Here is a 25139-nt window from a genome sequence, read left to right as displayed (position 1 = left end):
CTACTTCCCTTGTAGATTAGATCTATGTAAGTCTCTCTTGTTGTCTAAGTTCTCTGGCATTGTGGTTTGTAGGATGGCTTTCTTTGCTTTATGTTTAAAAACCACCTATGAGTGAGTACATGTCATAATTGTCTTTCTGTGTCTGGGTTACTCATTCAAAATAATGTTTCCTAGCTCTATCCATTTTCCTGCAAAATTCAAGATGTTGTTATTTTTTCTGCTGTATAGTACTCCATTGTGTAAATGTACCACATTTTCCTTATCCATTCTTCGGTCGAGGGGCATTTAGATTGTTTCCAGGTTCTGGCTATGACAAACAAAGCTGCTGTGAACATAGTTGAGCACATGTCCTTGTGGCACAATTGAGCATCCTTTGGATATATACCCAAAAGTGGTATTACTGGGTCTTGAGGAAGGTTGTTTCCTAATTTTCTGAGAAATCGCCACACTGACATCCAAAGGGGTTGTACCAGCTTGCATTCCCACCAGCAATGCAGAAGCGTTCCCTTTTCCCCACAACCTCTCCAGCATAAGTTGTCATAAGTGTTTTTGATCTTGGCTATTCTTTCAGGTGTAAGATGGAATCTCAGAGTTGTTCTTTTTTTTAATATTTATTTATTTATTATGTATACAACATTCTGCCTCGATGTATGCCCGCACACCAGAGCAGGGCGCCAGATCTCAGTACAGATGGTTGTGAGCCACCATGTGGTTGCTGGGAATTGAACTCAGGACCTTTGGAAGAGCAGCCAGTACTCTTAACCTCTGAGCCATCTCTCCAGCCCCCTCAGAGTTGTTCTGATTTGCATTTCTCTGATGACTAGCGTTGTTGAACATTTCCTTAAGTGTCTTTCAGCCATTTTAGATTCCTCTGTTGAGAGTTCTGTTTAGGGCTGTACTATATTTTTTATTGGATTATGTGTTCTTTTGGTGTCTGATTTCTTGAGTTCTTTGTATATTTTGGAAATTAGACCTCTGTCTGATGTGCTGTTAGTGAAGATCTTTTCCCATTCTGTAGGCTGTCGTTTTGTCTTGTTGACCATGTCCTTTGCTTTACAGAAGCTTTTCAGTTTCAGGAGGTCCCATTTATTAATTGTTTCTCTCAGTGTCTCTGCTGCTGGGGTTGTATTTAGGAAGTGGTTCCCTGTGTCAATGCGTTCAAGTATACTTCCCACTTTCTCTTCTATAAGGTTCAGTATGGCTGGCTTTATGTTGAGGTCTTCAATCCATTTCGACTTGAGTTTTGTGCATGGTGATAGATATATGGGTCTCTTTTCATTCTTCTACATGTTGCTATCCAGTTATGCCAGCACCACTTGTTAAATATGCTTTCTTTTTTTCCATTTGATATTTTTTGCTTCCTTGTCAAAGATCAGGTGTTCGAAGATGTGTGGATTGATATCCAGGTCTTCTTTTGGGTTCCATTGTTCCTCCTGTCTGTTCTTATGCTAATACCTGGCTGTTTTCACTACTGTAGCTCTGTAGCAGAGTTTGAAGTCAGGGATTATGATGCCTCCAGAAGTTCTTTTATTGTACAGGATTGTTTTGGCTATCTGGATTTTTTGCTTTTCCCTATGAAGTTGAATGCTGTTCTTTTGAGGTCTTTGAAGAATTTTGATGGGCATTGCATTGAATCTGTAGATTGCTTTTGGTAAGATTGCCATTTTTACTATGTTAATTCTGCCTACCCAAGAGCATGGGAAATCTTTCTACTTTCTGTTGTCTTCTTCAATTTCTTTCTTCAAAGATTTAAAGTTCTTATCATACAAGTCTTCCACTTGTTTGGTTAGAGTTACTCCGAGATATTTTATGCTATTTATAGCTATTCTGAAGGGCATTGATTCTCTGATTTCTTCCCCAGCCCTTTATCATCTGTGTACAGGAGGGCTTCTGATTTTTTTGAGTTAATCTTGTATCCTGCTACATTGCTGAAAGTGTTTATGAGTTGTAGAAGTTCCTTGGTAGAATTTTGGGGATCACTTATGTAAACTATCCTATCATCAGCAAACAGTGAGAGTTTGACTTCTCCTTTTCCAATTTTTATCCCCTTGATCTTTTGGTGTCTTTATCAGCAAGTATTCTTAACCATGGAGCCATCTCATTGGCCCTTAATTTAATTTTTTTGATGCCACAATGTAATTTCTCTTAGAAATATTAATAGGTTTGAGCCTAGATTCCTGCCCCTTCCTATGCTAGGTATGTGCACTATATACTTAAAACTGTTCTGAATTATAAAATGCTTATTGTCCCAAGAATTTTAATAAGAGACTGCAGGTCTGTATACTTGTTAGTTCCCCTGTACCCTGACACTGTGAAAGGAAAGGGCAGAGTGTTGCTTTTTTCATCTCTGGAAGTATTATATAGGATACTACTACTAAAGCCTTTTTTTAAATTAAACAGTATTAGAAATTGGCCCTAGGGTCCTGCACAAGCTAGGTAAGCACCTTACCATTGAGCTGTATCCCCAACCCCTTTGAAAATATTTTTTAAACCTAAGGTCTCACTACATTGATCTTGCTGGTTTTTTTAACTCACTTTGTATCCCAGTAAGGCCTTGAATTTATGAAATTACCTCAGTTTCGGGAGTAGCTAAGATTGCAGGCCTGATCTACCAGACCTGGCTCTGTTCTTTTTTGTATGTTTGTTTGTATTTTCTATTGTTTTTCTTTAAGGTCCAATTCTTACTATATAGCTCTCTGGCTAATGTGTAACTTCCACTGTGCTTGGCCTCTGGTCTTTTTTTTTCTTTTTTTTTTTTCTTTTTGAGACAGGGTTTCTCTGTGTATCTTTGGAGCCTGTTCTGGCACTAGCTCTGTAGACCAGGGTGGCCTCAAAGTCATAAGAGATTCACCTGCCTTTGCCTCCCGAATTCTGGGATTAAAGGCATTCACTACCACCACCCAGCGCCTCTGTCTTTCTTTCTTTTTTTGTTTTGTTTTGTTTTTCGAGACAGGGTTTCTCTGTAGCTTTGGAACCTATCCTAGAACTAGCTCTTGTAGACCAGGCTGGCCTCTAACTCACAGAGATCGAAGTGCCTCTGCCTCCCAAGTGCTGGGATTAAAGGCGTGCTCCACTACCACCTGGCAGCCTCTGTCTTTTAAAACCTAGTTAGGATAAAAACTCAAAAGATCAGCCTTTAGACCCCTGGTTTTTCCAAGTAGTCTCCTATTTGCAAGGTTAGTGTCAGGACCTTGTTAGAAATGGAGATTAGTTCTCTGTGTGGTGAACCAAGCCTGTGATTCTAGTACTCATCAGGTTAAGGCTGGAGGAGTACCCTGGTCTGCCTAAGGAGACTTTATCTCACAAAGCAAAAAAGACCCAGTGAGATGACTTAGCAGTCAAAGGTACTCGCTGACAAGGGAAAGACTTGCCTTCAATCCCTGGAACCCACAGTGGTGGTGGGAAAAAAAACCACTGCTCTAGATCAAAGTGTACATACTCAGCCAAACATGGTCAAATAGCTGCTACTTTTGTGCACTACACAAGTGGAGTGGGTTTTACTTCTTCTTGTTGAAATATTTTATTTTTTGAGAGAGTCTCGCTTTGTGACCTGAGTAGTCCTAGGACCACTACTTAGGGTTCTATCTTTCAATTTAGGATTGTCCAACCTCACCTTCTCAGGTGCTAGAATTAGAATTATAGGCATGACCCACCTTGTCAAGGCTTTATTTATTCACATTTTTTATAGTTTTTAGGTATTTTTGAGACATTCTCATACTGCAACCCAGTCTGGTCTCAAATTTGCAGCAATCATCCTGCTTCAACCTCCCTAGTACTAAGATTATAAGTTTGAGCTACCATATCTAGCAGTGTTTATATATTTTAAATGGCCAAGAAAACCTTAGTAACAAACAATATTTTAATACTTAAGCAGTATATAAAACTTGGGTTTTAGTGGCTATAAATAAAATCTAATTGGAACATAGACTGTTTTTATACCCAGCAGGATTAATTGTTACAGAGACCAGACTGTCCACAAAGCTGGAAACAATCACTTTTCCATCAGTGATGAACACCTATGAGGTCTAATCACTGAGAAGACATTAAGGCCATGCCTCATGAAAATTTCTGCATCTGTTGGGAAAAAGGAAATCTGTAGTGTCTCAACCTTTTCATGAACATATTATTACAAATGCTAATATAAAAATGACTATTATGAACTATTATGAAACCAGGTGGTGGTGGTGGTGCACACCTTTAATCCCAGCCCTCGGGAGGCAGAGGCAGGCGGATCTCTGAGTTCGAGGCCAGCCTGGTCTACAAGAGCTAGTTCCAGGACAGGAACCCCCCCCCAAAAAAAAAAAAAAACTACGGAGAAACCCTGTCTCGAAAAATCAAAAAAAAATGACTATTATGTTAAATGAGAAACTGCAAGACATTGCTAGACACTTTACATTTTGTATTTCTGGAATATACTTAAGAGTAGAAATTCAGTTATTTTGAGATATTAAGTTCTCTATGAAATTTTTGTTCTGACTTCCTTTTGATCTTTAATGTTTCTTCTAGGACATATTACTTTTCGTACAAGACAGAACTGTGTGTTCCAGGGCTGTAATTAAGCAAGGCTTGAGCCAAGTAGATTGTTCCTGGAATGGGCATTGTAATGTCCCAGGTAGTCTGTGGTCAGTTTTGTATATTTTTAGCCTTATGTTTCTGTTGGTTCCACATCCATGGATTCACTCAACTACTAATCAAAAATATTTATTTATTTATTTATTTATTATGTATACAATATTCTGTGTGTATGCCTGAAGGCCAGAAGAGGGCGCCAGACCTCTTTACAGATGGTTGTGAGCCACCATGTGGTTGCTAGGAATTGAACTCAGGACCTTTGGAAGAGCAGGCAATGCTCTTAACCACTGAGCCATCTCTCCAGCCCCAAAAATATTTTTTAATCAAACGTGATGACATATGCCTTGGAAAGCTGAGGCAGACAACTTAGTGAACTCCAGATCAGCCAGGTTACATGGTAAAGCCCTGTTTAAAAACAAAAAACAAAATAAACTAGGTACACCCCTTTAATCCCAGCATTTAAGAGGCAGAGGCAGGTGGATCTCTGTGAATTCAAGGCCAGCCTAGTCTGCAGAACAAGTTCTTGGACAGTCAGGGCTACACAGAGAAACCCTGTCTTAAAAAACAACAACAACAAAATTTCCTAAGTTAGGCCAAGCCATGGTGGCATATGCCTTTAACCCAATCCCTCCGTAGACAGAAGCAGGGGGATCATTGTGAGTTCGAGAGTAGCCTGGTCTACAGAGCTAGTTTTAGGACAGCCATGACTACACAAAGAAACCCTGTCTTGAAAACCAAACTAACTAACTAAATAAATGAATGAAGCTTATAGCATTATCTGTACTGAACATAGGGAAACTTTCTGTTTTTTATTATTTTCCCTAAATAATATAGTATAGCAACTATTTGCATTATGTTAACCATTATAAGTAATTTAGACATGATTTGACGTATATGTGATTATAAACATAGGTTGTATGAAAATTCTGGACCATATTCTATAAGGTACTTGAGCATATATGAGTTTAAGTTAAATCTAGGAATCTGGACTCAAACCACCACAGATACTGAGGGATGGCTACCTACTAAATAGGTTATCTTGGTGTTTACTTCATTTATGGTGAAGTTGTAAAGATATTTGATGAACTGCTCTTTTTTTTTACCAATTTTCTGGAAGCTTTGAATGTTCTCATTGGATAACGTTTAAATTGTACTCTTGAGAACTCCAACAGCTAAGCTGGGTATAATAGTGTCGGTTTAGAAGGATCACAAATTTGATACCAGCTTAGGCTACAAAGTGCAACCCTGCCTCAAAAAAAAATTCTGTTACCGTAGGTTGTACATAAATATCTGTATTATTTATGTGTACAGTTTTGTTGTTTTTTTTTCTGTTTTTTTGAGACAGGGTTTCTCTGTGGTTTTGGAGCCTGTCCTGGAACTAGCTCTTGTAGACCAGGCTGGTCTCGAACTCACAGAGATCCACCTACCTCTGCCTCCCGAGTGCTGGGATTAAAGGCGTGCGCCACCACCGCCCAGTTTATGTGTACAGTTTTGATTTTGTTTTTCTTGGTCATAGAACAGTGAACATTGTAAAACCCAAGGTATAATTATTTATTTCTATAGTACATTGATAATTTAATCATAAACGTGTTAACTATTCTATTTGTGTATGTGTTAACAAATTGTGTTCCTTTAGGCAACTTGTTCCAGCGATGGTGTGTTCCTCTAGAACTCCAGATGGCAAGACAAATGGCTAGCTCTGGTTCATCGGGGGGCAAAATCGATAATTCTGTGTTAGTCCTTATTGTGGGCTTATCAACAATAGGAGCTGGTGCATATGTAAGTAAAAAAGCAGCTTGCGTAGAGAAGCTGCCAGACAGCTCCCATTGATAGTCTCAGTACTGCTCTGCTTCAAAACTTGCAACTAATTCTGCTTTCTCCTGTAGGAAAACTTCCAAAAAGCCTTCTTTAAAATGTCTATGGGAGCTGATTTGGGAATGACTGATATTTATTGATTTATGTTGATTGTTTTTTGCACTTTTCACTTCTTATTCTTTGCTTGAAAACTGTGTTTCCTGAGGCTTGACTAACCCACAGCATTACCCTTGTTCTTCTCTTGATTGTGATAAAGTAACCTGTAAGCAAAGTCAATGTTCATTGCAGCTCCTAAGCACATTTCATTTTAATGTATTTATCAATTTATTCAAGTCTTTTTTTTCTTAGCTTGAGATTGACCATTTACAAAACAGCTTTCAATAAAAATTATTAAGCATTTCCTAAAAGGAAAACTAAATCCATGGCTCTCACTCAAAGACTAAATTATAGAAATGGGTCTAGTATCTCCAGTTGTACAATGGAGTTTAGGGGAGTTGAGAAACAGTATTTAATTGGTACATACTGTTAGCATGGTTATATCTCCTTAAAAGAACTAATCTTAGCAGGTCGCAGATGATTTATTCTGTGGGTGTTTTTGGTTTGGGTTTTTTTTTTACTTGGCAGAGTGTATTGTAACTAAGCAGATCCACCTAAAACTCAATCCTGTAAGGTTGAATAAATCGCCTTTGATGACACCTGCTAACATCCTTGATCAAAGAAAGCTGTTTGCTTTACATACTAAGAACAAATGGTTCGATACCATCACAACCTTAGTTCTTTCTCTGCTGATAGTAGTAAAATTATTTTTTGTTCCTCTGTCACTAGGTTGGGGGGGGCATGAAAATTATTTGAAGTTACCCATAGTCTCATACCTTAAGCTGACTCCAAAATGTACACGAAGAGTAGACAGCTCTTGCCAGTTATAACTCAAATCAGAGCAAGAAATAGATAAAAATTTGCCTGATCCTATACTTTGAGGAAGAGGCCTTCTCCTCCAATACTGGAGCAGCTTTTAACTTTTTTTTTCTTTTTCAATTTTTAGCACAGTAACAAAAATGCTTCTCTGCATTTGCATTAAATGTTTATTCATTAATACTTAGTGCCTTTTCTATTTCCTTTTGTCTCCTTCCTGGCCTTATGTTTACCTACAGTTGTGCAGTATCATCTCCTAGGATCCCCTTCTAGATCGCTAGCGTCTACAGGTGCTTCTGAGAAAGATGGCAGCAGCCTAGTATACTTCTTAATTGTAGGAGCAACAGTGACTGGGGCAGGAGTTTATTATGTAAGATGCTTATACTAAAATATGTTTGGGGATAGGGTGGGTGAAACTAATAATAACTAATAATAATAACTAATAATAACTTGGTTCATAGAATACAGTAAAATATTCACAGCATGTGCTTCCTATAGACATTTGTTAAAGGGACATTGTCAGTCACTAGAGACTCCTCAAATCTTATTTTTCTAACCTTTGAAGTTATTATACTAGACCAGTCTAAACTCATAAATTTAGAGCCAAATCCTTATATCAACCTTTTCTTTGAAACGTTTGTCAAATTTGTGCTTATTTTTATACTGCTAAATTATATTGTGCTTTAGTGCTGCATGTCTAACAAGACAGTCTCAGTAAATATTGAATAAGTAAATAAAAGGAACTTGAGCACCATCAACTTTGAATCATTTTAGGTGAAATGTAATTTTTCTGTTTTGTGAGAAGCAATCAGCTTAGCTTTTACTGTGAAAGGGCATTAATTGAATGCTTTTGACAAGGTCCTGAAAGCCATACAGATTAGAGTATTTTTCCAAACCACCCACGGTCTCTACTTCAAGTTAAATTCATTTGGCAGTGTCCCTTTTGTTACCTCTAATTTGGTGAAATTAGTGGCTGAAGCATTCATGTAGGGTGATTTCTTGAACACCTCTCATTGATGATTCAGGTACTACCTTCTGAGCCTTAATTTTTCCATTTCATGTTTTTCAGTTTTTCTCATCACTTCCATTCACTTATTCAAAAATAATTTTAAAGTCTTTTCATTAGATATGTTTATAATAATTGAAATCTATTTAACCTCTCATTTGTGTTGCTGGCCATAATTGAATGGCCTGCCCCCACAGGGTTGACCATGCTGATACTCTTGATGCCAAGCCACAAGATGAGTCAGTAACGGTAGCTTTCTCCTATTCTAGAAATATCTAAGAAGCACAAATTTCTCTCAAGTTACTCAGTTAAATGCTTCATTTCCCTCTGTGTTTCTCCAACCCTGGTTGTAATAAACATATTTTAATGGCTGGAGGTTAAATGATAAGCTTTTGTCTACTTTTATCAAACTAGTCTGTATACTTTTGTTTCAGGTTTTAAATAGTTGAAAATTTGCTATCAAGCAGCTTGAAAGTTATCTCTGAAATTGGTATTAATCATGAGAAACAACTTAAAATCAGTGTCCAGATTTGGTGAGATTCCAATGGCTGGAAGCATCAGCAAGTTCAGGGCTGATGAGATGACTCCGTAGGTAAAGGTGCCGGTCGCCAATCCTGACAACCTGGGTTTGATCTCTGGGATGTACATGAGGGAGAACAAGAAACAATTCTCTAAAGTTGTCCTCTGACCTCCACATGCACGGTGGCACTCACATGTGAGCATACACATACAGACACACAAGCAAATGTAATAAAAAATAATGTAGTGCTTATATTTGTTTCTCAGACTGTCAAAACCAAGTACCACAAAATGACTTTAACTATAGACATTTACTTTCTCAGTTGTGAAGGCTAGAAAGTTAGAATGAATGTCAGACAAGGTTAGGTTTCTGGTGGAGGTTTTCTTCATGACATGCGTGCAGCCAACCATCCACCTTACTGGGTCCTTGCATGGGGGCAGGGCAGTGTTGAAAGTAAATGAAGTAGTGCTGGTGACTCTTCCTCTTTTTGTAAAAACCCTATTCAACTTGTCACCACTCCTGTCTCTGGATACTGTCACCCTGGCAGTTACGGCTTCAGCATATGAATTGAGGAATTCGGTCCTTAGCAATATCCCTTCAAGCAACTTTTGTCATTTGAAGAAATATTGTAGAAGGTGGAGCTGCGGGCCTGCTTTTCATCCTGCCCGGCTCCCAGCCACCTGGCTAGCTTATGCCCCAAAATAACAACACACAAATTGTATTCATTTAAACACTGCTTGGCCCATTAGCTCTAGCCTCTTGGCTAGTTCTCACATCTTGATTAACCCATTTCTAATAATCTGTGTAGCACCAAGTGGTGGCTTACCGGGAAAGATTCAGCATGTATGACCTGGTGGCTGGCTCCATTGCGTTTGTCCCTCACTTCCCTTTGTCCCAGCATTCTGTTCTGTCTACTCTACCCATCTATGTTCTGACCTATCAGGCCAAGCAGTTTCTTTATTAATTAACCAATGAAAGCAACAGATAGACAAATGACCTTCCTACATCAAAATATTTCTGATTTGACTACAATTACTCCTTCAGTAACTCCTATATTAAGGGTTCTTTATCTTCCTGGCCCTCTGTGCCCCACTGGCTTTAAAGAAACACTTTCCCATGGTCTGTAGTAAGAAATGCAGTTTATCTTGCAACCCATAAAACTACAACTACGTAAAATGCAGTAAATTTTAACTTGTGTTATTCTTACTGACTTGTCCATAAGCTATTAATCTCTTCTTACCCTCTGTTCCCCTACTAATGCTGATCCTAATCTACAACTGACTCTCAGCCCAATAGTGGGTTATGACCAGTTTGAAAAACATTGACCTTAATGGTAGCATCTGCTGCTTGATACAAGCACAAACTCCTTATTAGCATCCATGTGAGCTTTTTTTTTGCCAGTGATTTCCTCTAATACCTCCGTCTAATACCTCTAATATTCTCAGTCTTTTACTAGTGATTTCCTCTAATACCTCAGTCTAATACCTCTAATATTCTCAGTCTTTTACTAGTTTCAGTGAACCAGGCCAAAATGGCCTTTAAAATAATGAAGTTTACCACTATTTAGGTGATAGACTGTTGCCTTAGAAAGTGACCTTTCATTTCAAATTTCTTCCTGTTTAGAAAGGTAGCCTCCTAATATTTTCATAAATTTGTAGTATTTCTTAGCCTAATATGTGTTTGTCCACTCTAATTGGAAATCTTTGTGAACAAGGAATACAGAAACCCCTTGGGGAATATAATTTGTTATTTAATGTGTACATAAACTTTCACTTTAGAACATTGAGCTTAAAAGCTGTATATCCACATTTAACCTTAGTTTAGCCTTTTCCCTGCCAAACCTCCTTTCCTGCTCTACTCCTTTTACGTGTATAAATATCAGGCAGCATAGAATGGCTCAGACCATTTCTGGATGACCCTCTCAGTATGAGCATAACCCAGTCTCTTCCCGTTCACTTTGGTTTTACTCACCTCTCGGTTTGGGTTCCCCATTTGCAGCATGTCACCTAATGAGCTGCTCTGTAAAGTGATCCTAGAAAGTCTTTTTTTTTTTTAGTTTTTTTTTGGGTGATAGAAGGGATCAAAACAGAGCCCTTGTGCTTGCTAGCCAAACATTCCACTACTGAGTCACATCCCTAACCTCATAGGAATATTTGTAGAATGTATTTTTTACTTACTCTAATTGCCCTAATTTCTACAGTTAATTAATTTGAGAAATGGCCACTTAATTTTTTTTAAATATTTATTTATTTATTACATATACAATATTCTGTCTGTGTATATGCCTGCAGGCCAGAAGAGGGCACCAGACCCCATTACAGATGGTTGTGAGCCACCATGTGGTTGCTGGGAATTGAACTCAGGACCTTTGGAAGAGCAGGCAACGCTCTTAACCTCTGAACCATCTCTCCAGCCCCCGCCACTTAAATTTTTATCTTGTTGTCCACATAGGATATAAAAGAACAAAAATATTGTGATCAGAAGACATCCTTGGGCTGGGACGGTAGCTCAATTGGTTGAGTGTTAGCCTAGCACATACAAAGTCCTGGGTTTAGTCTCCAGAAATACATCAGTCAGACAGGCATAGATACATAGCGTGCCTGGTGCCTGTATCCCAGAATGAGAGAGGTGGAGACAGGAGGACCAGAAGTTCATGGTGATCCTAAGCTACTTGAGACCCTATCTCAAAAAACGTCATTGTCTATCAGTATTTTGTTCTTGTTTTTGAGAAAGTGTTTCTCTGTGTAATAGCTCTGCTGTCCTGTAGACCAGGATGCCTGGCCTCGAATTTGTAGAGATCTGCCTGCTTCTGCCTCCTGAGTGCTGGGATTAAGGACTTGTGCCACCACCACCTGCTTTGCTTCTTTTTTTAAAAAAAAATTAATTTATCTTTGAGACGAGGTCTTACTATATATGGTTGTGGCTGGCCTCACACTCACAGAAATCAGCCCATCTCTTCTTGCCAAATGCTGGAGTTAAAAGCATGTACTACCATGCACAGCCCATGTTTAAAATTTATGTATGTATGTATGTATTCTCACTGGCTCAGAACTCATTGTGTAGATCAGGTTGGCCTCAAACTCACATAAATCTGTATGCCTCTTCCACCCAAATCCTGGGATTAAAAGTGTTGTTTCTACAACTGGTAATTTTTTTGACAGTTACTAATTAGGGCTTGGGAATATAGCTCAGTGGCCTGATATGCATAAGGCCATGGCTGGTCTCCAGCATCTAAATATTTTAAAAAATAAGTTAAAAGTAACTAATAAACCCTGGTGTTGAGTGTTAATAAAGAGGAATAACAGAAATTATTCACAATACAAAGATATTGTTCCTCAATTTGAAAGTGTAGCGGAAAGAATGTATTTGAAATAAAATACGTATTTAATGACGATGATATTTGAACCTTAATAATTATTTATATGTTGTATTTCTAAGTGAGACTCCTTCCTCCTTTGTTTAGGAAAAGAAAAAAACTATTGCTGGAAAAATGAGTTATATTTTAAGAATATGATACACCTAGCCACATATCTCAATCCCTGGCAAACTCTGAAACATTTATCAGGAAGATACGGTCCCCATGTGCCTTGATTTTACAACTAGCACCAGCATAGTCCAAAACCCCTTTCTGTACTTTAGCCATTTCTATACTTACTAACATTACATTCCCTTTTCTTTACTTTCGGAATTCAATATCAAGAGAGTTCCTTACCAAGAGTCACAGAAAATCTAAAACATATATTTTGATCTGTTTTTGAGTATTCTTTTTCTCACCAAATATGTGTACACTGAATAGTTTTATTTCTTGAGAAAATAACTTTGGGCTGGGGGTATAGCTCAGTGGTAGAATGCTTGCTTAGCATGCATGAAGCTCTGGGTTCTATCCCAAGTATTAGAAAAGAAGGCTTTGCCTTAGTGATTTTGGCATATCAAACTAACCTTAGTGTAGACAAAAGCTTATCATTTAATTGAAATGATATTAGCTTATGGTCTGAGTTAGCTGTATCATGTAATAATCTTTCTCTGTGTTTGGGTCTATAGGCCTACAAGACTATAAAAGAAGACCAAAAAAGATATAATGAAAGAATGGCAGGGCTAGGACTGACACCAGAAGAGAAACAGAGAAGGGCCGACGCCTCTGGTAAGTATTCCCCCATGTCTCTTCTGTATGATTTGAGACTAAATAAGGGAAAATGATTAAAGATTATGATTTGCTAATACCTTGTTGTAGTGTAACAGTGTGAGATTATAAGCTTCCAGAAATTATGGTTTTACCCCACAACAGGGAGCAATATCCTGAAATATTTGGTTGGCATTTTAGGCTTGAAGTAAAATTATTGTGAGTACCTATCTTTATATAGGCTTTTTTAAAAAAATATTTATTTATTTATTATGTATATAATATTCTGTCTGTGTTTGTGCCTGCAGGCCAGAAGAGGGCACCAGACCTCATTATAGATGGTTGTGAGCCACCATGTGGTTGCTGGGAATTGAACTCAGGACCTTTGGAAAAGCAGGCAATGCTCTTACCCTCTGAGCCATCTCTCCAGGCCCCTATATATAGGCTTTTTAAAAGGCAAGCTTGGTAAGAAAATCAGGAAAAGATAGGAAAGCCATTTTTCCAATGACTAAGCCTTTTTAGTCATATTAATTCCTTTGAATCTTTGGAGTTTGCATTGTAGATGTTTGTTTTCCTGTAGCACAAAGCTCTAGCCTTCAATTTATTTGAGTCACTTGGTTTTTCAAGGAGGAATGTTTTAATCCTTTAATAACCCCTATAGCTCTGGGTAGGCGTTTTGTATTGCTTTCTTCAATAATGCCATCTTCTTCATGAACATTGTCTAATAATCTCCAATTGACCTCCTAGGTGTTTCCCTTTTATTGCTAACAAAATGTGCAACTGAACTTGATATTTTCCTGGTGGCTGGTAGAAAAATAATAAGAATGGCAGAGGCCTTTTAATATATGCTTTCTAATATATTTGAGAAATAACTAGCCAGGTGTGATGGTGTACAGCTGTAATCCCAGCACATGAGAAGCTGAGGCCAGTCAGGGATACAGAGTGAGACCTATCTTAAAAAAGGGCAAAGGAAAAGACTAATATTTAAGGTCAGCCCTGGATCCAGTATAGAACTAATGAATGAAAGACACCAATCAACTCATTCACTCCATTTAAAAATTTTCCCCACAGGTAAAATGAAAGGAATGTTCGGAGGATTGTTTTGTGCTTTGGTCACCCCCTTGTTTTTTTAGTTCTGGCTCTCAAGCCCAGTATCTTGGACATGATAGGCAAGCTTCCTGCCACTGAGCCACATCCTAAACCCAGTAAGTTTAAGATTTGTATAGGTGTGCCGGTTTTATTTTATGTAAAGGATTAAGACAAGTACAAAGTGACTTTTTGAAATAGTGGCCCAGAGTCATCAGAGCCTTTAAGAAGACTGACCCAGGTGGTAGTATCACACTCCTTTAATCCCAGCACTGGGGAGGCAGAGGCACTATATGATCTAAAGTGCTAGTGCCAAGACAGGTTCCAAAGCTACACAGAAACCTTGTCTCGAAAAGCAAACATAAAGACTGACCCTGTATGTTCTGTTACAGCTGCAGAGGGAGGGTCATCTCCTCAAGTCAAAGTACCAAGTCATGTTCCTTTCCTGCTGATTGGTGGAGGTACTGCTGCTTTTGCTGCAGCCCGATCCATCCGGGCTCGGGATCCTGGGGCCAGGGTAAGGTGCATGTTATTTTGCTTGGTGTAGAAGGTATAGTGTGCAAATTTAGCCAATGTGAATGCTTTGACATTTACCTCTTAAATTAGCCCTGACAAGAATTATTTTGTGTCTAAAGGTCCTGATTGTATCTGAAGACCCTGAGCTGCCATACATGCGACCTCCTCTTTCGAAAGAATTGTGGTTTTCAGATGATCCAAATGTCACAAAGACACTGCAATTCAGACAGTGGAATGGAAAAGAGAGAAGGTATGTTTGCTTATGTTAAATGGGCCTGACTAAGCATGAGGAACAGGTTAAGATTTTGTCACTGATCACGTGTAATACATGGGAAGGCTGTACATGGAAGTTTGCTATTGTATATACTTGGTCAGGCTCAGAGGCAACAAAGAACATTCTAGCTTCTGTTCCCCAAACTACTAACAATCAGCAGTTTAATGCTAGACTGTGAAATATTAGGGCTCCTATTTCTAGGACCTTTAGGTTAGATTTCTCTGCCAGAGATTAGCTTAGCCAGTGTTGTCATTTCTTTATAAATACCTAGGCAATCATATAAAAGCAAGTGAAACTGATTATGACACTTCCATTTTTGGGTGTGTATGTGTTCACAAGCATACATATCTGCATATATGTGGAGGCCAGAGGTCAGCCTTTGGTGTCATTCATCAGCCTCTGTAACATGAGGGCCTGCTTGTCAGGGTTCTGTCCTCCCACCAGGTCCCACAGCTGCCAGGCCCCAAAGAAAATCACAGAGATCTCCATAAGTTATAAAATTGATTGGCCCATTAGCTCAGGCTACTTATTAGCTCTTGTAGCTTATATTAACCCATTATTCTTATCTGTGTTAGCACGTGGCTTGGTACCTTTCTCAGCTGGGCAGATTACATGTTGTTTCTCAGTGGTCTGGGCAGGAATGGGAGGAATGGGCTTCCTCCTTCCTAGCATTCTCCTGTTCTCATGGTCCCGCCTCTACTTCCTGTCTGGTTGACTCACCTATACTTCCTGCCTGACCAATCAGCGTTTTATTAAAACACATGATTGACAGAATACAGACAATTCTCTCGCACCAAGCCACCATCTACTTTGTTCTTGGGTTTTTTTTGTTTTTGAGACGGGGCCTCTCACTGGTCTGGGACACAACTAAATTGGCGAAATAGGCTGGATAGCCAGTGAACCACAAGGATTTTCCTGCCTTTGCTTCCTCAGTGTTGGGATTACAGGCGCATGCCAATTTGCCTGGCTTTTTTTTTATTTATTATGTATACAACATTTTGTCTGTGTATATGCCAGCAGGCCAGAAGAGGGCACGAGACCCCATTACAGATGGTTGTGAGCCACCATGTGGTTACTGGGAATTGAACTCAGGACCTTTGGAAGAGCAGGCAATACTCTTAACTGCTGAGCCATCTCTCCAGCCCCTTGCCTGGCTTTTTTATGTGGGTTCTGGGGCTTAAACTTGGATCCTTATGCCTCTGCAAGCACTTAGCTGAACTGTCTCCCCAGGCCATTGATGATGGTACTTTGTTTGACACTAACCCACATTCACAATTGCAGGGCTAGAGTAGGAAGGCTATAACGAAGAGCCTCATTATCAGAATGCTTGCACAAAAAACACTTGGAGGTAGCTGGGCATGATAGTACATGCCTGAAACCCTAGCATTTGAGAAGATGAGGCAAAACAGTCAGGAGTTCAAGACTAGCCTAAGTAACAGCCTAGTTACTCAAAATGTCTCAAAAATGCAAAACAAACATAAATAAACCCCAAGTATTAGAGCTATAGTTCCAGCTTTTTTCTTCTATAGGACTCCTTAGGTCTCTCAATTCTAGTCCTGTTCTTGGGGCTCTAGTGTATTTCTTATTAGTGATTCTTTGACGTTGAACTAAAATTTACAGACCTGGGCTGGAGAGATGGCTTAGCATTTTAGAGCACTTTTTGCTTTTGCAGAGAACCCACGTTCAGTTTCCAGCAATCACACAGTGATTTTACAGCCATCTGTAACTCCAGTTGTAGGAAATCTGACACCCTCTTCTGACCTTTGCGAGCACAGGCATGCATGCAGGCAAAACATCTACACACATAAAATAAATAAATCTTAACAAATGTAAATGCCAAAATATGTTTGCCTCTCATCTTTACTATCATGTTTCATTTGCAAGCAGACTGCATACTTTCAATGAAATTTTCTCTACTTATAATGTTTTTTACATAATTATTTACTTTTTTTTTTTAATTTGGGTTCTCACTTTGTTAACCTGACTGAACCCAAACTACTAGGTTCAAGTAATATTCTTGGTTTATCTTCCTGAGTAGTTGAGATTCTAGCTTAATCGTTTAGGCAGAACCATGTAGGAGCAAGACCTTGCTCCACTGGTCAACAACACCATTCTGAAAAATTAATGTGAGTCGATACGTGAATACCTGTTCCTTGAGTGCCTTTGTTCTTGATTTGAAATGATTCTACACCTAGAACTAAGTTCCTCAGCCTCTACACTGTTGGTTGATATTTGAGACAACGTAATTTTTTTATTGATATTTCTTGAGCTCTACGTTTTTCTCTGCTCCCCTCCCTGCCTCTCCCTTCCCCCCTTCAATTCTCTCCCAAGGTCCCCATGCTCCCAATTTACTCAGAAGATCTTGTCTTTTTATACTTCCCATGTAGATTATATCTATTTAAGTCTCTCTTAGTGTCCGCGTTGGAGACAACGTAATTCTTATTGAAGGTAAGGGCTGTGCCGTATAGCATAGGCTGTTCATCAGTATCTCGATTCTAGCTATCAGATACAACAACATCCCCTCGTAAGTTGTTGTAACCCATAATGTCTCCAGATATGGCCAAATGTCCCGTGGGGCTAAAGTTGCACCGAATTGAGAACCACTGATCTGTAATACTTTTCAGTAAGTCACCATCAAGATCTAGTGACAAGAGAAACTCTGGAAAATGTATCAAAATTTATTTTTCATGTAATATTTACATCATTTTAGTAAAGCTATAGAGGGAGCCTATAGTAGTTCCAGATGCTTATAGTTTTTTTCTCTTTCCCATACAGCATATATTTCCAGCCACCTTCTTTCTATGTTTCTGCTCAGGACCTGCCTCATATTGAGAATGGTGGTGTGGCTGTCCTCACTGGGAAGAAGGTGAGCTAGTAGGCTGCTTTCTTTGTCAGGCTCTAGCCTATGTAGTTACCAAACAGAAACTACAGTGATGTGCCTTTCCATTACAATCCAGGTTTCCTCTCCCACCATAGTTCATCAAAGGAAAACCAAACATTATAGGACTAATATTATTTAGTCTGTCTAAGGAAAGTCTCTAGCAAAGTGTAGACCATGAAGTTGAATAAACTTTGCCAGAGAAGTCACATTGTCAGATACTATAATGCTAAAAACTATTGCTGCTTTTTAATTTTTTTATATTTATTTATTTATTATGTATACAATATTCTGTCTGTGTGTATGTCTGCAGGCCAGAAGAGGGCACCAGACCTCATTACAGATGGTTGTGAGCCACCATGTGGTTGCCGGGAATTGAACTCAGGACCTTTGGAAGAGCAGGCAATGCTCTTAACCACTGAGCCATCTCTCCAGCCCCCTATTGCTGCTTTTTAAAAAAAAAACTATTTTTATTTAATGTTAGTTGGTTTTGCCTGCATGCATGTCTGAAGCCCTGGAACTGGAGTTATAGACAGGTGTGAGCTGCCATATGGATACTAGATGTTGAACCCAGGTACTCTAGAAAAGTAGCCAGTGCTCTTAACCACTGAACCATCTTTCCAGTCCTAAAGATTGATTGATCAATTGATTGATTTACTTATCATTTATTTATTTGTTTATTTATTTATTTATTATGTGTACAATATTCTGCCTGCGTGTATGCCTTCAGGCCAGAAGAGGGCACCAGACCTCATTACAGATGGTTGTGAGCCATGTGGTTCACAACCATGTGGTTGCTGGGAATTGAACTCAGGACTTCTGGAAGAGCAGCCAGTGCTCTTAACCTTCTGAGCCAACTCTCTAGCCCCTATTGTTGCTTTTGTTTATACTTCTGTATTTGTTCCTCCTTCCTATTGCTTTTTGTTTTGTTTGACCTTTCTTTGGGGTTATTTATGATAAGAAATTAGGCTAATTTTCAGCATAATTCAACATGGAAGATACTGTTGGATGTTACCAAAATGGTTGCCTAAATAAGAAGAGCAGTTATTGCACAATGCTTGTGAGGTCCTAGGAAAGCTTTGTTGTGTTGTGTTTTATTTGCTGTGTTGTGCTTTATTTTTATTAATGGAAACAGTAGGCTATGTTTGTAAATTAATGGCAGTGTTCCAATAGAGGGAATGGTGTTCTCTTAAGAAGCAAAGCTGAAAGTGAAGCACAAATGGGCAGATTCCCATAACAGAGCTGTAGAATGTGGTTAAGCTGGTAGTGGCACCTTATGTTAAATGTCCCCAGTGTGGAATACTGGAGCCCTATCTCCTAAGGGAAAACAAAAATAAGCAGCAACATAGATAATCTTAACACAGAAATGTTATGAGTCCTGGGAATTTGGAGGAGGAGGAATGTACAGTACAGTAATGAATACAAGGAAAGCTTCCTGGAGAAGAAATCTGTAGTCCTAAAATGTCTGAAATTTTTTTTAATTTATGTATTTATTTTATATGTATGTAAATGTACCATGTGTGTGCATGATCCCCTCAAAAGTTAGAAAAGGAATTTTGGATCCCCTGGAACTAGAATTAAAAATGGCTATGAGCCATCATGTGGGTTCTGGGAAGTGAACCCAGGTCCTCCGCAAGAGCAAGCTTGTTTATTTTTTGGTGTGTGTGTGTATATATATATATATATATATATATATATATATATATATATACATATATATATATATATGTATGATATATGTGAATATAGGTAGTCTAAAGAGGAGAGTGTCAGGTGTTCTGCCCTATTACTCTGCTTAATATATTCCTTTTGAGTGGGGTCTCTTACTGAACTTGAATCTAGGCTGGTGACCAGCAGGCTACATTTAAAAACACTGGCTGCTCTTTCAGAGGATCTGAGTTCAATCCCCAGCACCCACATACTGTCTCTCAACTATCCAGGCACTCATGGTACACATACATACATGCAGAAAGAACACCTATACATATAAAATAAAAATCTTTTTATGGCTTTTGAGACAGGGTTTCTTTGTGTGACAGACCTGGCTGTCCTGGAACTCACTCTGTAAGCCACGCTGGCCTTGAACTCACAAAGATCCACCTGTCTCTGCCTCCTGAGTGCTGGGGTTAAAAATGTGTGCCACTGCTGCCTGGCTAAAGTAAAAAAATTAAAAGATTAGAAAGGCCATTTCAAAAATTATTATAATAATTCAGGCAAAAGATTATAATTGCTCAAATTAGGCTGGTGGTGCTAATGATTATGAAGAGGAATGCAAGGGCTAAGAATTTATATAATACCTATTTTAACTGATTTTTTAAAAACCATTTTGTTTTGTTTTTGTTTCTGGAGACAGGGTTTCTCTGTATAACATCCCTGGCTATCATGGAACTTGCTATGTAGATCAGGCTGGCCTCGAATTCAGAGATCCACCTGCCTCTCTCCCAAGTGCTGGTATCAAAGCTCTGAGACGCCACTACCTGGCAAGAAATTGCTTTTTAAATAAAGAAATTTTAAATAACTGGCCTAAATTTTTACAATACATGAGAGACAGAATATGAGCTCAGGCTTATCTGACTGAAGAGTTGGAACCCAGAAATTCTGACCAGAGCCCAAGTTCCTAATAATGTATTACTTCTTGTGTAGCACTGAGTTAGATGCCCAGCGTGGGAGAAAATACATGATCAGAGTGAAGGACATGCTTGAGGAATGCTTAGGAGAAAATATACCTAAGGCTTGAAGACTGAATGAAGGTGGGAGGTGAAGTAGACAAAATTTCTAGATTGTATATCAGAGTAGATAATAGTGCCCTCCCCCTAACTGAGAAAAATATTTTAAGAGGAAGATCTGGTTTTAAGGGGAAAGATAAAAATCAGCTTGGACACCAAGTATGGTTGTGCATGCCTTTAATTGCGGTACCTGGGAGGCAAAATAGGCAGATGTCAGTGAGTTTGAGCCCAGCCTGGTCTACACAGAGTTCCAGGCCTTCTAGGGCTACATAATGAGATCCTGTCAAACAACAACCAAAACAATAGAAAAGAACTTAGAGAGCAGTAGATAACATTGTAAAGTTAAACTATTCATTTTTGCATGTATAAATGCATGTTTACATGTGCATGCACATACATGTAGAGGACAGAGGTTGACATAAAGAACCTCCCTCTATTCTATTTACTAAGTCAGATTCTCTTGCTGAATCTGGGACTTACTGGTTCTGCTAGTCTGGTAGCTGGCTCACTATGGAGATTCCCTGTTCCACCTTGTCAGCACTGGGATTGCATGTGGGTGGCCACACCTACTCAGCTTTTATGTGGATGTGGGGTTCCATACTCTGTTCCTCATGCTTGCATAGCAAGTGCTGTATGCATTGAGCCATCTCCCAAGCCCTCCTCTGTTCCTTCAGTAAGTTTAGATGAGCTGGAGAGTGCCTGAGGACTGGAGTTCAATACCCAGAACCCATATAAAACACTCAGGTGTGGTGGAGCATGCTTGTAATATCAGTGCCGAGAAGGCAGAGACAGGTGGATCCCTAGGGCTTGCTGGCCAGCCACCATATTTAGCCAATTTAGTGAGTATGACCGTGTCTCAAAAAAAAAAAAAGTGGACAGGGATGACTTGAGGAACAATACCCAAGATTGTTTTTTGCCTTCTGCCTTCAATTCGCATAAGCACTTGCACCCACATGGACATGAAAATACACATGCACACACTCCCAAAGTTTAACTGAAATTTGAGCATAATAGGTCATACCTGTAATCTCAGTATTTTAGAAACTAAGTCGGGAGGACAGCTACAAGTTTGAAGCTAGTGTGGGTTACGGTATAGTCGGTTGCAGACCAGTCTGGGCGAAACCCCATCTCTAAAAAATTTAAGGACTAGCTGGGCGGTGGTGGAGCACGCCTTTAATCCCAGCACTCCAGAGGCAGAGGCAGGCGGATCTTTGTGAGTTCAAGGCCAGCCTAGTCTACAAGAGCTAGTTCCAGGACAGGCTCCAAAGCTACAGAGAAGCCCTGTCTCAAAAAACCAAAACTGGTAGAGAGCTTGCATGGAATGCACAAGGATCTCGGTTCTCTGTTCAATCCTCAGTATAGTAAAAGTCAATAAAATGAATGGTTGGTATATGAGTGTTTCTTTTTTGAAAAATTCTAAATTAAAAATTTAATCAGGGGGAGACAGCATTGGATAGAAGTTTGAAGAGAACATAGAATCAAAGATTTGTCTTACTGGGGCTGGAGAGATGGCTCAGCGGTTAAGAGCATTGCCTGCTCTTCCAAAGGTCCTGAGTTCAATTCCCAGCAACCACATGGTGGCTCACAACCATCTGTAATGAGGTCTGGTGCCCTCTTCTGGCCTTCAGGCATACACACAAACAGAATATTGTATACATATTAAATAAATAAATAAATATTTAAGAAAAAAAAGATTTGTCTTACTGTATTGAACTGAGGTCTAAGGACTCAGGAGAGGGTAAAGGAATAATGGACAGTTATCAGGTGAAGATCCTAAAAGAGAAAAGAATGGCTAGATACACAAGAATAGAAAGATCACTTTATTTCCCAGCTGGAAAAAAAGGAAGTGAATGAACAAAAAAGAAAGTAAACAGTTTGTGTACATATGTATGCATGTTGTATATGCATGTGTATATGAAGGTACCATTGCCTGTGTATACACACACGTGGAGTCCAGGTGTTGACATCCAGTGTTCATCTGTTTCTCCACCTTATATTTTGAAACAGGGTCTCTCACTGAACCTGGAGCTCAACTGTTTCACTGAGATTAGCCAGCAAACATCTGGGGTCTGGCTGTCTCTGTCGCCCTAGCACTGGGGTTACAGATGCATTCATTACCTCTGCACTCATGTTTATGTTACAGACTTTCACTTGTTTTCACAATAAGACTGGGTGTTAGATGGTTATTGGTGGAGAAAAAGATAGTTATCTGAACGAGCCATCTGAGTGTTGAGTGGTCAAGCTGTACCGAAGAGAGAACTTACCAAGGACAAAGCACAGGAGGTTAAAGAAAATATTCATGAATACTGTTCTCTCTAGAAAGCTTTACCCAACTAAACTTGTCTCGAACACCCCACCCTGTGTTTCTAGTGCCACTGCACTGCCCTATGTCTATCATGTTTATCACTCCTTATTGTTAGTGTTTGTTAAATTATTTTTGTCTAATATACTCTGAAGACAGAGAAGATAATCTGTCATTCTTATCACTTTGTCCCCTGTACTTAGAACTTCCTTTAAACCATCATAGATGTTTAACAGGTATTGCTCCCCCGCCTCCCCCCCCCTCTCTCTCTCTCTTTCTTTCTTTCTTTCTTTCTTGTTTTTTGAGGTAGGGTTTCTCTGTAGCTTTGGAGCCTGAACTCACTCTGTATACCCGTCTGACCTCGACCTCACAGAGATCTGCCTGCCTCTGCCTCCTGAGTGCTGGGATTAAAGGTGCACGGGCATTTCTTGATTTGATGGTCTCACAGCTAGTAAAGAATGGGGCAGATACTGGAAACTAATCTCTCAGACTCCAAAACTAAAGCTTTTAACCCTAAGTAGACACAAAGGAATTAGGAGTATTGATAGGAGAGTCACTGAATGATTTACCTCTGGTCCAAATTAATTGTATGGAACTGCCAACTAGATAAGTAGAAAATTGGAAGAAGTACAGAAGACTGAGGCTGGGCTGAAGATACAGTTTCATGATACAGTGCTTGTCCAGCATACCCACAGTCCTAGGTACATTTTCCACATTGCAACAAACAAAAAGAGGAGTAAGTAACAATGGGAATTAAGAAGGCAGTGAAGCTAAGCTTACATATGTGTGTAATGGTGTATTCTTTAATCCCAGTGCTCAAGAGGCAGAGGCAGGTGGATCTCTGTGCGTTTGAGGCCAGCCTTCCTGGTCTTCATAGAAAGTTCCGGGCCAGCCAGGCTACATAGTGAGGCCCTATCACAAACAAAACAACAATGAGCCTGAGAGAAAATTGAGGTAGAAGTAGCAGTTTGGAAATAATAAGAGTCTGGACGCGGCAGAGAAAAATAGGAACCAAGTTCCAAGGTCCTTGGAGTTAAGGACCAGTGGGGAAGAAGTGGTTTACTAACAGTGATTTAAAGGGATGTAAGTAGGTGTCACTCAGGAGGATGAAGGTATAAGACTCTAGAAGCAGCAGCAGCAACCACCTCAGGAACTGTGGAACATGCCAACACTTCTTCCTGGCCCTGCGGTATGGGTTACAACACTGTCTCTAAGTGTAACATCCCTGAGGGATAGCTGAGTTTCCGTGAAGACTAGAAGTTGGAGAAAGATTCTGCAGAGATTTGTGAGTATAGTAGAGTTGTTAGCAAAGAAATAAGGATTCCAAATGCCAAAACAGAAAAGACTTTCTCCAGTGTCTGTTTCTATAAATCAGAATGAAAGTTTGGGAATCCAGTTGATGGCTAGTCGTTGCTTGAAGAAACAGGATTTCAAGAACTGTGGTCCCAATAACTAATTAGAAACGATTTCTTGAGGATCATTTTCAGTCAAAACCTAAATCTTCTGAATGAGTTGCCAACATAGATTTAGAATCCCCCCACCTTACCCCGTGGGCATGAAATGTTCTAGAATTAGTGGTGAATAGACTAAAAGTCCAGTGACTTGTACACTTTAAAATGGTGAATATTATATCACAATAGTTTTTTCATAACTTATTCATTTCTACTTCTTATATGTATGCATATGACTATCTATACCAGGTAGTACAGCTGGATGTAAGAGGCAACATGGTGAAACTTAATGATGGCTCTAAGATAACCTTTGAAAAATGCTTGATTGCAACGGGTGAGTATTTCTGGAGGTGGCTGTCTTCCCTACTATGGTAGTTTGTTCAAGCTTTAGAGTCTGGCCTTCTCTTGAAAAGATATTGCAGCTTATCCTTAAGACAACTCATATCTCCAGAATCTCTGGTGTCGAAGTCTGGTTAATTTGGACATATAATGTTTTTACCTATTTACAATTTTTTATAATAAGTGTATTTAGCTCAGTGGTAGAGAGTGCTTGCCTAGCAAGTGCAAAGCCCTGGGTTCTGTCCTCAGCTTCGAAAAAGGAAAAAAAGAAAGAAAATCCTTTGGTAACGACATGAGGAAGCTGCTCCTTTTTCCTCTGTGCATGGTACTCAGTCTCTGGCCTGAAGGATATGTAGCTCTATGGGTTTATTGCCAATTCTCATCCAAAATCAGGAGACAAGACAATCAGCTAATGAAAGTGCTGTAACCATGCTAGCATATGAGGCCTCCTGAGAAACTGGACCTATCGTGGCAGGTGGGCATAATAACTCTAATCCCAGCACTCAGGATCCTCAGGCAGAAGGATCAAAGCAGACTTGATGCTACCTAGGATCCATAGTGAGTTCCGGGCCAACCTGATCTACATAGTACAACCCTCTCAGAAAATTGACAGAAAGAGACA

The 25139-nt window shown here is 39.4% G+C and overlaps 1 protein-coding gene across 2 annotated transcripts in view; it reads left to right on the top strand.

Annotated features, from left to right (window-relative positions):
* LOC121441130 (apoptosis-inducing factor 1, mitochondrial-like) overlaps positions 1 to 25139 on the top strand; it is a 47343-nt gene that overhangs the window by 8720 nt on the left and 13484 nt on the right. The window contains exons 2-7 of one of the 2 annotated variants that reach the window (XM_041642263.1): positions 7539 to 7669; positions 12867 to 12966; positions 14424 to 14548; positions 14667 to 14797; positions 17597 to 17687; positions 24428 to 24512. In XM_041642263.1, the coding sequence (XP_041498197.1) occupies positions 7539 to 7669; positions 12867 to 12966; positions 14424 to 14548; positions 14667 to 14797; positions 17597 to 17687; positions 24428 to 24512 (663 nt within the window). Of the gene's footprint in view, positions 1 to 6208; positions 6352 to 7538; positions 7670 to 12866; positions 12967 to 14423; positions 14549 to 14666; positions 14798 to 17596; positions 17688 to 24427; positions 24513 to 25139 lie in introns of both variants that reach the window. The other variant, XM_041642262.1, reaches the window with a different exon arrangement.

The sequence above is a fragment of the Microtus oregoni genome, unplaced genomic scaffold (genome assembly GCF_018167655.1).
Source record: "Microtus oregoni isolate MIOR12 unplaced genomic scaffold, Mior012 000073F_ref0000255, whole genome shotgun sequence".
Lineage (NCBI taxonomy): Eukaryota > Metazoa > Chordata > Mammalia > Rodentia > Cricetidae > Microtus > Microtus oregoni.
Note: the sequence above shows the minus strand (reverse complement) of the source record. Positions and strands in the feature narration are given on the sequence as shown.